The following is a 12,150-nucleotide window of genomic DNA, read 5'->3' on the forward strand; positions in this document are numbered from 1 at the left end:
CCTATTATTTTGCATCGACTGTGGTGGCCTTTTGCAGCTTCCCAGAGGTTGCCACCCTAGGCTACCATGTGATTAAGCTGACCCTGCAGAGATCTGAAACAGAATGACTGTACAGTATAATAGCATACCACAATGAGCTAGACTAGACAGTTTTCACATCATACTTCATTCCAAAGGGTTGACTTCACTAGCAATCACAAGAAAGGCACCACTGAATAAGAACATAAGAGTAGCCATACTGGGTCAGACCAATGATCCATCTAACCCAGTATCATGTTTTCCAAACAGTGGCCAAGTCAGGTCACAAGTACCTGGCAGAAACCCAAATTGTGGCAAAACTCCATACTACAAAACCCAGGGCAAGCAGTTGCTTCCCATGCCTGTCTCAATAGCAGACTATAGACTTTTCCTCCAGGAATTTGTCCAAACCTTTTTTAAACCCAGATACGCAAACTGCTGCTATCACATCCTCCGGCAAAGAGTTCTAGTCAATGGGAGGGTCATTTTCACATGAAATCTGTGTAAAAGGAGGGATCTGTGCAAACAGCTTCTCTTGACAAGTCAACTCAGGTTCCTGCTCCTTTAGTTCAGGGTAGTGTCCCCAATGTGGAACCAGGAGGTCGTAGGTTCATATAATAAGATCCCAACTCAAAATAAGTTGGAATAAATTGATTATTTGTTTGTTAAGACTTGCGGCCCAGCTTCATAAAGAATTAACAGCATAACAATGACCAGATGTCAGCCTAATAGTTCCCCAACAAGAGAAGTGAAATTGGCCAGGGTGTGGGATGAAGGAAGCAAGTTTACCGAAGATCTGACAGCTCACTCACCCATTGGGATCAATTGACTAGATGACCTTTACATAACACAGGAAGCAGAACCATTATTTCTCTTGAGAATGACCCCTGATGCAGGCAAGTTGCCAAAACATTGTCCATGTCAGGTCTTCAATAAAACTGCTTCCTTCATCCTACCCCCCCCCCCCCCCCCCGGGCTGACTTCACTTTTCTTGTTATGTTTTCTGACACTGTGTTGCTGATTGCCTCGGTTCCTGCTTTGTTATTACACAGTTCCAACAGTGAAGTAAACTTAGAAATAGGCAAATTCAATCCCAGTAATGGCAATGATATGATACAGTGTCAGTAATGCTAATGCTGCTGTTGGACACCTTCATGGGCTGCAATAATTGCTCAGTTCTTCTCTTCTCCATCAATTCCCTTCATGCTTTCTGCTATTCTTTGATTTTCTTCTAGTTGTCTTTTCTGTGCTGCTCTATAGTTCAACCGCACATGCTGTCTCCTCCCCTCTGTGTTTCTAAGGAAGAAACTGCTGGAGCGTTGAGCTTGTCATCAATCTGGGCAACTTTGCCCCTTAACACAGAGCTGAGCAAAAGCATGTCTTTGTCCTATGAGGAAATACAAATGTCAAACCTCGGCAAGCCTTGTTACTGTAACCTCCACAAATGGCTACCACAAAATCAAGTCCTTAGCCATCATCACACCTTACTTTCATGGGTTTGCGATTTTGTGTAAATTGGACAGACATAGCATATACCATGAACAGTTGGACTGTTCATCCTGGGTTACACACAAAAATGACAGTGACATATGCTTCCACCTTTGCCCTATGTCAGCACTCATTTGTGGAACACATTACCTAAATCTGTAAAAACGGTTCAAAATCATCTGACTTTCCGGAAGTCTTTCAAGACCAGAGGCGTAGGAAGGGGGGGCGGTGGGGCGGTCCGCCCCGGGTGCACGCCGCTGGGGTGGTGTCGGCTCCGCTGGTTCCCTGCTCCCTCTGCCCCGGGACAGGTTACTTCCTGTTCCGGGGCAGAGAGAGCAGGGAACCAGCGGAGCCGACGCAGCTCCCAGCGACGTGCACTCGGGGCAGATCAGCGTTCCCGCCCCCCCCCCCGCTTTCGTATGGCAGTAAGAATGCGCTCCTGGGGGGGTGCGTGCCAAGGGGGGGGGGGGTGCGCCTTGCTGAACCCGGGGGGGAGGTGTGCAGCGGCGACCCGCCCCGGGTGTCAGCCGCCCTCGCTACAGCACTGCTCAAGATCTACTTATTTGGGCAAGCTTACCTTAAAGATCCCGTCCTGCCTCTGTGATTCCTGGACTCCAACTCCTCTAAAGATCTTGTGGACTTAAGTACTTTCTCTTAACCCTGTACCTTTCCGCCCCTCGTATCACTTTCCATTTATTGTACTTTCCTGTTTGCTAACTTAATGTTGTAAGCTACATTGAGCCTGCCAGTGGTGGGAAATTGTGGGGTATAAATGATATAAATAAATAAATAAATAAATAAATAAATATTTGTTTTAGTAGTGACAGCTTTTGTACACCTCCCTGGACAAGCCATCATTGGTCACTGTATAGATTTTTATAAATAAAAGAAACCTCAGTGTCATTGCCAAAATTGGTTTGAAAGGACCACTGTCTCATGCACTCATAAAAACTACCCAAAGGTCACTGTTAAATGCCATTAGGCAGAATTTAACATTTATATTCTGCTTAGCCAAATAATTCAGTCTAAGGCTGATTACAATAAAAACAAATCCATAATTAAAACAGCACATATCAAATATCGCACAGTTAGAACATCACCTTACCTACCCATCCCCAACACTATGACCCCAGCCAGATAGGTTAAAATATTGCTATTTGGACTGCCTCGGAACCTTCAAATAGTCACTTTCATGTCTCAACATCCCTGGTGATAAATTGTAAATCTGTGGGGCCCATCTTCACAACATCAACTTCTCAGCAGCAACCGTACTAAAAAATGTAGCCAGTAAAATCTCTAGAAGCAACTCTTCCTGAAACCATAAAGCCAACAACAGAACAGTAAAATATAGTAGGAGATTAAGACAATCCCATACAGCTCTGGCATGCCAAAGGCAGGGTGGTAGGGGTGGTCCGCCCTGGGTGCAGGCAGCAAAGGGGTACGACAAGCAGTTGCATGGCTAACAGCTCTGCTGGTCCCCTGCCCCCTCTGACATCAACTTCATGTTCTGCAGCAGGGGACCGGCAGAGCTGACAGCCATGTGACTGCTTGTCACACACCCCCTTGCTCGGAGGAAGGGGTGCTCTGCCCAGGGTAGCAACTACGGTAGGTAAACCACTGCCACACAGAGTATGGAAAGCCAAAGTATGCAATTTAAAAATAATCTGTTTGAAATGGCAACCAATGCAATGACATCAGAAGTGGAGAAATACAGTGCCATCTTTTCCAGCCCATGATTAATTTGACCAGAATGTTTTGCTACTATTAAGAAATATTAGTAACTAGGTTTCATTGCATAAAATAGGATCTGTGCTAAATAGCATAATAGCGGTAAAATAACACAACTTAATGGTAGCCCTCATTGATAACTTCCTCCCAAAGAGTTTCAGTCTCTGGTAAACAGAGCTGATATTGTGATGTCATAATGCCTCATTCCACCAACATCTAAGAGTCTACCTCATCAGTGATGTCACAATGGCTTGATTGTCCTATACTTGGCTCACTTTCCCCCCTTAGTGTGAAGAGTTTCAATCTCTGCTAACCAGCTAACCAGAGCTGATATTGTGATGTCATAATGTCTCATTCCACCAATGCCTAAGAGCCAACCTCATCAGTGATGTCACAATGGCTTGATTGTTCTATACCTGGCTCACTTTTATTACATACAGCAGCGATTTCTATTTCTATAGACATTTCTTTTTTTCTTTAATTAAGGGGGGAAGTTATCAACATGGGTACCGTTAAGATGTGTTATTTTGCTGTTAATCTGTTATTAGTAACTAGGGCTCATTGTTTAAAATGGGACCTGTGTTAAATGGTACAAGTTAATGCTAAAATGATTGTAGCACATGTTGATAACTACATTCTTAATTGTAGCCAAAAGAATAACTTTTTAGAAAGTTCCAAATAAGTTATATTACAGTACTCAATGTGGGATAAAACAGTAGCTTGAACCAGCTGATACAAATCTGATTACCTAAGAAAAGATCTTACCTGCCTAATCAATTGACTATGGACAATCTGGAATACTTAAGAAGTAGTTACATACAAAGCAACTAAGGAAGGAGACCCAAGTGTTTCACCAGTGGAGGAGTAGCCTAGTGGTTAGAGCATTGGGCTTGACATCCAGAGGTGCCTGGTTCAAATCCCACTGCTGTACCTTGTGATCGTGGGTAAGTCACTAACCTGCTTATAATCGAACGAGAAAAACACCCAAGTTCCGACCTAAATCAGGAGATGGAGGTTTATCTCACAAAAACGCGGTATAATTGACAGCCGAACTTGGACGTTTTCAACTGCACTCTATCGTGGAAGCGTACAAAGTTGATGGAGGTGTGGTGAAGGCGGGACTGGGGCATGGTTATCACCCGAACAGAGATGGGCGCCTTTCGCCAATAATGGAAAAAAAGTATGTGTTTGTAGCTAGAATTTAGGGCACTTTTCCTGGACCCTGTTTTTTCACGAATAAGGCCCCAAAAAGTGCCCTAAATGACCAGATTACCCCCAGAGGGAATCAGGGATGACCTCCCCTGACTCCCCCAGTGGTCACTAACCCCCTCCCACCACAAAAAATGATGTTTCACAACTTTTTATTTTCACCCTGAAATGTCATACCCACCTCCCTGGCAGCAGTATGCAGGTCCCTGGAGCAGTTGTTAGGGGGTGCAGTGGACTTCAGGCAGGTGGACCCAGGCCCATCCCCCCTACCTGTTACAATTGTGCTGCTTAATGCTTAGTCGTCCAACTCCCCCAAACCCACTGTACCCACATGTAGGTGCCCCCCTTCACCCCTTAGGGCTATAGTAATGGTGTAGACTTGTGGACAGTGGGTTTTGAGGGGGATTTGGGGGGGCTCAACACACAAGGGAAGGGTGCTAAGCACCTGGGAGCTCTTTTACCTTTTTTTTTTTTTTTTGTAAAAGTGCCCCCTAGGGTGGCCGGTTGGTGTCCTGGCTTGTGAGGGGGACCAGTGCACTACGAATCCTGGCCCCTCCCACGAACAAATGCCTTGGATTTATTCGTTTTTGAGCTGGGCCCTTTCATTTTCCATTATCGCTGAAAAACAAAAACGCCCAGCTCACAAATTGTCGAATAAAACATGGACGTCTATTTTTTTCGAAAATACGGTTCAGTCCGCCCCTTCACGGACCCGTTCTAGGAGATTAACGCCCATGGAAATAGACGTTTTCGTTCGATTATGCCCCTCTTAACCTTCCAACATTGCAATCTACAAAATTAGATTGTGAGCCCTCTAGGGATAGGGAAATACCCAGTATACCTGAATATAACTCACCTTGAGCTACTACTGAAAAAAGTGTGAGCAAAATCTGAATAAATAAACCAACCCTGAGGCTGATTAGCAGATCCAGACAGGCAGCCACTAAACTTGATTTCAGTGGAAGAGTTCTGCCTGTTAGAACACAGATTTTTGTCATATTCAATGTAATATCTTTATTCATCACTTCCCACTCACTAGGTACGTCTTCCTGCCTCCAGAAAAGCCTGCATATGTAATAAGCCTGGCAGAAGACAGGAAAGAGTAGACATCCATAATTAAGATCTGTCTTCAGGTGGGGAAAGCAAACCTGCTTCAGTAAAGGTTCCCGGTTCAGGGTATGTGCAGGTGGCAGCGCCATGCACGACTGCATTCTGAGAGGGCTTTACTTGCAGAGGCTTGGCATCACTGCAGTGCCAACGCAGGCACTCATTCTGGATGCAGCTCACACTCTGCCCATTTATGAGCCTTGTAAATTAAATCTGCTGAACTGGCTGCTTCTAGGAGACACAATGAGAGAGTGAGGTGAGAGACATACCCTCAATAAGAAATAAGACAGAGAGGGAGAGAGAGAGAGAGAAGGAAAATGGGGTGGAAGGCTGTGTGTGAAAGATGGAAGGACAGATAAAAGAGACGGAGGGCAAAAGTCCTGCTTCTTTCTTCTCTCTCACCTTTCCTCCCTTTGCTTCTTTTTTCTATGCTATTTATTCAGAAGGTTCTTTCTTTGAAAGGCTGCTCACATGGAGCTAAGCCCCGCAGTGCTATTTTCTTCCTGGCAGATGCGTGTGTCCCTCTCCGTTCAATTAAGAGCTTCCCTCGGTGGCCTTGAGTGACCCTCACTGCGATCTAGTCTTAAGCTCTGACCCTATTGTTCTCCTTTCCTTGACCTGGCCCTGTAGGTGCTTCTTCTTGTCTTTCCCTGTCTCTGCAAGGCGGACACTCCATCTCGTCTCCAGAGCATGATGCTGTCTCATTCCCTGTTCCTGTCCTCCTAAAGGTGAACCTTTTTTTTTTCACCCTATTCACACAAACTCAGCATCTCACTCAACCACTTCAATTCTTCTATCAAATATCTCCACACCTGCAAAAAAAACCCCAAACAACTCCTTCAGTACTTCACTTGCAATCCACAGGAACAATGACTACTGGTTCAAAGGCTCAAGTCCTGAGGCAGCAAACTTCTGAATTCAGCTATGCCTTGTAAGTAAATTGTCTATACTTATCTTGCAAATAAACAATTAAAATTGAGAAAAGAAAGTCATCTTGTGGATGCAAGGTTTAAAACTGCCTGTTGTTTTTTAAAATGCAGCCTTTGTGCTCAGAATCATGAAGCATTGCCAGAGAGTGGACAAGCTTTCACTTTCCAATCATTGCTCCTCCCATATACCGACCTTACAAAATATTTTTGTTGCCAATCAAACTATTTGTGAGGTATCAATATATCTAAGCTCAATCCACAATAACTTCATTCAAAGTCATAAATGAATGTGAGGCAAGAAAAGAGCAAGTTGTACTTAGCTTTTTCAGATGTATTCAACGTTGTTTAAAGTCCACTCTCGGATACAAAACTCAAAAAGTGAAAATAAGGTGCTCAAATAATCCACACATATACTTGAAAAATATTCCAATAAATCTAAATGAAAATTGTTCCACTTCCTAATCATACTGTCACATGCTACTGGTCAAATTCTGAGAGAATCTCTACATGGTTCCATGTTTTGTTGCAGCTGTGTCTTCACCTCTCATTCCAAGTCGATCTGCAGTGGACTACATCTGAAAAAGCTAAGTCCAACCTGCTCTTTTCTTGCCTCACATTCATTTGTGACTTTGAATGAAGTTATTGTGGATTGAGCTTAGATATACTGATACCTCACAAATAGTTTGATTGGCAGCAAAAATATTTTGTAAGGTCGGTATGTGGGAGGAGCAATGATTGGAAAGTGAAAGCTTGTCCAGTCTCTGGCTATGCTTCACGATTCTGAGCACAAACACTAAATTTAAAAAACAATTTTCTTAAAATTTCATTTATAGTCTCTTTGACAACATTTATTATGCTTTTAAGAAGGCCAGAAAAAACACACAACCTGCAGCATGAGACAGATAGATGTAGATTTTCAAAGAGCCACTGAGTAGCAAAGTTAAATGGTTAATTTTAACCAGTTAACTTTGTCCAGATATTTTAATGCGGCTAACTGGCAAACATTGTGGTTAGATATCCAATGAAAACTTAACCAAATAAAACCTAAGGGCCCTATTGACTAAGGTGCGTTAGCATTTTTAGCTGCATTAACTTTAGCGTGCGCTAACACTAGAGACACCCATGCAGGGGCGTAGCCAGACAACAGATTTTGGGTGGGCCTAGGGAAGAAGTGGGTGGGCACCAATTGTTCTCCCCCCCCCCCTCCAACCACCACCCATAAAATATCTCAGCTGGTGGGAAAACGCTTCTTTCCACCTTGGCAGTCTGCAGCAGGCATGCGCTGAAAACTGAACATGCGCAGGTGCCGGTATCATGGAGAGTAACATTTTCGTTACCATCCGGAGGAAGTCTTCAGCTGGCCGAGCTTGGGATCCCACAGCTACCACTAAACGTGTGCTACTGTTGGGTGGGCCTGAGCCCTAAGTGGGTGGGCCCCGGCCCACCTATGGCTACGCCACTGCACCCATGTATTTCTGTAGGTGTCTCTAGCATTAGCGAGTGCTAAAAACGCTAGCATGCCTAGAGCGTGGCTTGGTAAACAGGGCCCTAAGGCAGTTATATATGTGGTCACACATAAGCAGACAAGCTTTGAGCTGGTTAGCACCAGGGCTTTTTTCGAGGGGGTACTTGGGGGTACTGAGTACCGACACCTTTTTCATTGTCTGCTAAATCGACCCATGGTCCCCAAGTTTTATTGAAAGAGTTCAGGCTCTACACACCAATTCTGTCTTATCATAGATTCTGTGACTGGTTGCAGGGGGCCTGGCTGCTGAGGGGTGGGTCCCTCAGTCATCACCCCACCCCTGAAGGGTGGCCTTGCATTTGAGTACCGACACCTTTTACGCTAGAAAAAAACGCACTGGTTAGCACAGAATATCATATTAGTCAGTTAAATTTGAAATCCTGCCCTGGGCATTCCCCAAGCCAATCCATTTTTTTGTACAACTAAATCTGTATGCCCAACAATTTTGTGTGGACAGATTTTAGCAGAATAGTAGGAGGCATGGAGGAAGTTTTTTTACTGGTTGGATTTAAGCAGTTAAAAGCTGATTTTGACCACACAGATCCTTTTGAAAACTAGCCCATGCCATATGGCTGAACAAGCAACAAAGCCAAGGAGGACTCACTCCGCAGAACCAAGGATACACAGAAAGAACAGTAAAGCGAACAATGCTTGGCAGAAGATGTTCATTGAATAAAAACAACCCGACGCGGACCGTGTTTCGCCCCTAAGGCCTGCGTCAGGGTTCCGCAGTTTTCAATAACACAATGTAATGTCCATATAAAAGTACCCATAAGAATGCAGAGTTTTTAAAAAGACTATAGGGATGCCAAACGCGATGAATTCCTGGTATCGGAACAGCACTACTGCCAAACGTCTTCTCCCGCCAACATCAAAGCAAAGTCATATGGCTGAACAATGCATAATCGATACTGTTGCATTTACCCCTGAATTCTACATAGGTCACCCAAAGTTGAGCATGCAGAGCAGATGCGTTTATAAATGAATGAGTTAACGAGGTGCTAGAAATCAGTTATTGACATTAATTGGCACTAATTTGGATTTGCAAATGCACCTGCCTGCACGCTATAACACTGAGCCTAAATTGACTCATGCACAACCCAAAATGGGGCCTGGCCAAAATTTAGGCACACCGGGGTTACACACCCAACTTGTGCACCAGGACTTGCACCAGGCGTAAATCCACATGCCCGAAGTGCACTAAGTGGTATTCTCTAAAGAGCGCTCAGCACAGAGTGCCCTTTATGCAATGGTGCTTAGCGTAGATTTTTCCTGGCGCCGAAATTTGAGCAACAAAAACAGAAGCAAAATTCTCTGCACGAACACCACAAGCAGCCAAAACAAAGTATAGACAATCCAGAGAATAGGAACTCTCAAGTTCATCCACAAATGAAGTTTATTGGAAAATGACCTGACTTGGTGTCTGCTTTAGACGTGGCTTATAGAATGCCACTTAAGCGGGTTTTTTCAGCGCCAATTTTTTTTTTGGCACCAGTTATAGAATCCAACCCTACATATGCAAGTAAATGGCTGAAATACTGGCAACTACCTACATATGCGCGCAAATCCCAATAAATAAAATGCTAAGTCAACTAGATTACTGCAATGCAATCTATGCCGGATGTAAAGAACAAATCATCAAGAAACTCCAAACTGCCCAAAACACAGCAGCCAGACTCATATTTGGAAAAGCGAAATACGAAAGTGCCAAAACCCTAAGAGAAAAATTATACTGGCTCCCATTGAAAGAACGTATTATGTTCAAAATCTGCACTTTGGTTCATAAAATCATCCACGGTGAGGCTCCGGTCTATATGTCAGACCTTATAGATTTACCAACCAGGAACAGCAAAAGATCAGCACGTACATTCCTGAATCTCCACTACTCCAGCTGCAAAGGTCTAAAATGTAAATCAACATATGCATCCAGCTTCTCCTAGATAGGCACGCAACTGTGGAATGCACAACCAAAAGCCACAAAAACAATACACGACATAACCAAATTCCGAAAGATACTAAAAACCAACCTATTCAAAAAGGCATACCACAATGATCCATCCTAAATACCAGACAACAAAACCCATACCAGAATTGGAAAAAACCAAACTCTCTGTACCTGACCGCTTAAATCTCTCTGTCACTAATGAACTTTAACGCAATTACCACTTTATCTCTCACTACGAAAATGAATTCTCTATTCTCGACTGCTTAATCTACTCTGTCACTTATGAACTTTAATGCAATACCACTTTGTACTTCTCATTCCAGAATTGGCGATCGCCATTACGGAAAAATGTAAGCCACATTGAGCCTGCAAATAGGTGGGAAAATGTGGGATACAAATGCAACAAATAAATAAATAATTTGACTATACTCTATTGTGTAACTATATGCATATCTTCGATCATGTGTAGTTTGTAGGTTGCTGTTCACATAAGTGCATTCTGGGTAGAGCACGGGCAAGGCTCACATGGGTATCTCCAAAAACTAGGCGAAAGCATTTTCACTAGCTCTGTGGCTGGTCTAAGTGTTTGTGCCTGACCACATGCGTACATATAGACCTAGTATTCCATAATGGAAATTAGTTGACTACTCTCCTTTACAGAATAGGTTCCATATAGGCACCCCTTATAGAACTGCCTTCCAGGTGCTACAGGAACCAGTTTATTCCTACGGGCCCTGCAACAGATAGAGCATGTGATGTTAATAGTTGACTCTCAAGATGTGGTCATCCAATCTGCCCCTATGGATAGCCAACTCAACGGAAGTGCACATGAGGTAGGATTTGACAAATGCATGGACTAAGAATTCTAGAGAAACCCACAATAAGATAGCTGCAACAATGAAATATACTGAAATTTGACAACGACCACCGGAGACTGTGTCAGTAACCTTGCTTCCCCTTCCTGCATAAACTTATCTTCTGAAAAGACCAAAGGAAAGCAAGGCACGTGCGCTTTGAGGACGAGCACAAGGGTAGAGCAGCAGATGGCCTTTTCCAGTCATGAAACACTCACCCTGAGGAACGGTACTATCCCATCCCGAGATATGGCCTGCAGGAGGCGAGGGGCTCCAGTAAGGCTCTGCAGACCGGCCCCGCATGTGGAGAAAAAGGATCCAAACACAATCACCCAGGGGGATGGCCAGGCCAGTGTTCCCACCACCAGATTTCCATTCACAGCCTCGCCAAACCTGCACAAACAAAACCAAACCACAGTGCTGAAAAGTTATCAGATAACCGGAGGGGAGACACATCATAATCTCGTAATCTATTTCTTTATCTTCTGCTCCACTACCCCTAGTCTCTGTTTCTCCTGCTTGCCTTCTTTCTCTCTTTTTCACAAGCAAGTCATGCAGGCACACACTCGTTCATAAATAAACAGATCTTTCTTACTGAGCGGCTGATGTTATGAAGTGTAGAAGGCTTTGTGCAGAGTATAGAGTAGTTTTTGCACACGATTTTCTGACTTACTGTGACTGCCCAATGCTAAAAGGAGCTTTGTGCACGAGTGAATTGTGTAAGGACACTTGTGCCGGAATTGGCACTCAGCTCGTTTACATCCCACACTAATGAAAGCTTTAACTATTAAACCCAGAAGCAAAGAACTGCACAAAAGACCTGAAGGCTGAGTGCAGCGTTTTTCAACATCAGAGCTTTAATACCAGGTCTGAGAAGGATTAAAAGTTAGTTTATTATGCTCTTGTAGCTGGCAATAATGCAACTTTCATGTTTGTTTCTCCTCTTGAGCGCATGAAGGACCTACAAGTTTTCTCTTAAATTTGTTGAGTGCCTGAATGAACATATTATTAAAGGGGAAGGGGGGGGGGGCTTCCCCACTTTGAACATGGCATCATCTGTAAACAGGGCAATCCTATAATCAGGTCTCCCAATTCGAATCCTGGAATGTCTTTTCTGCGAGCTTCAGCCACAAGTTAAGCAGCTTGCATCGGCTATCAGTGTTGGGGGAGGGGAAGGGAGGAAGACTGGACAGGAATGGGAGAAATGTTGCCAATGGCAGAGGAATAGGGTGCAGAGAGGGGCTTCCAGTGCTCTGTAATTGTGAGGATGGTGATGATTTAGAGCTGGGAATGCAGAACAGTTCAATGCCTCAAACAGTGGACAGGGGGGTGGGAGTATAGATATGT

The 12,150-nt window shown here is 44.0% G+C and overlaps 1 protein-coding gene across 1 annotated transcript in view; it reads right to left on the bottom strand.

Annotated features, from left to right (window-relative positions):
* SLC12A5 (solute carrier family 12 member 5) overlaps nucleotides 1-12,150 on the bottom strand; it is a gene marked incomplete at its 5' end in the record, with an annotated part of 169,621 nt that overhangs the window by 81,105 nt on the left and 76,366 nt on the right. The window contains 1 exon segment of the mRNA XM_030213464.1: nucleotides 11,022-11,196. Coding sequence (XP_030069324.1) covers nucleotides 11,022-11,196 — 175 coding nt within the window.

The sequence above is a fragment of the Microcaecilia unicolor genome, chromosome 8 (assembly GCF_901765095.1).
Source record: "Microcaecilia unicolor chromosome 8, aMicUni1.1, whole genome shotgun sequence".
NCBI classification, from domain to species: domain Eukaryota; kingdom Metazoa; phylum Chordata; class Amphibia; order Gymnophiona; family Siphonopidae; genus Microcaecilia; species Microcaecilia unicolor.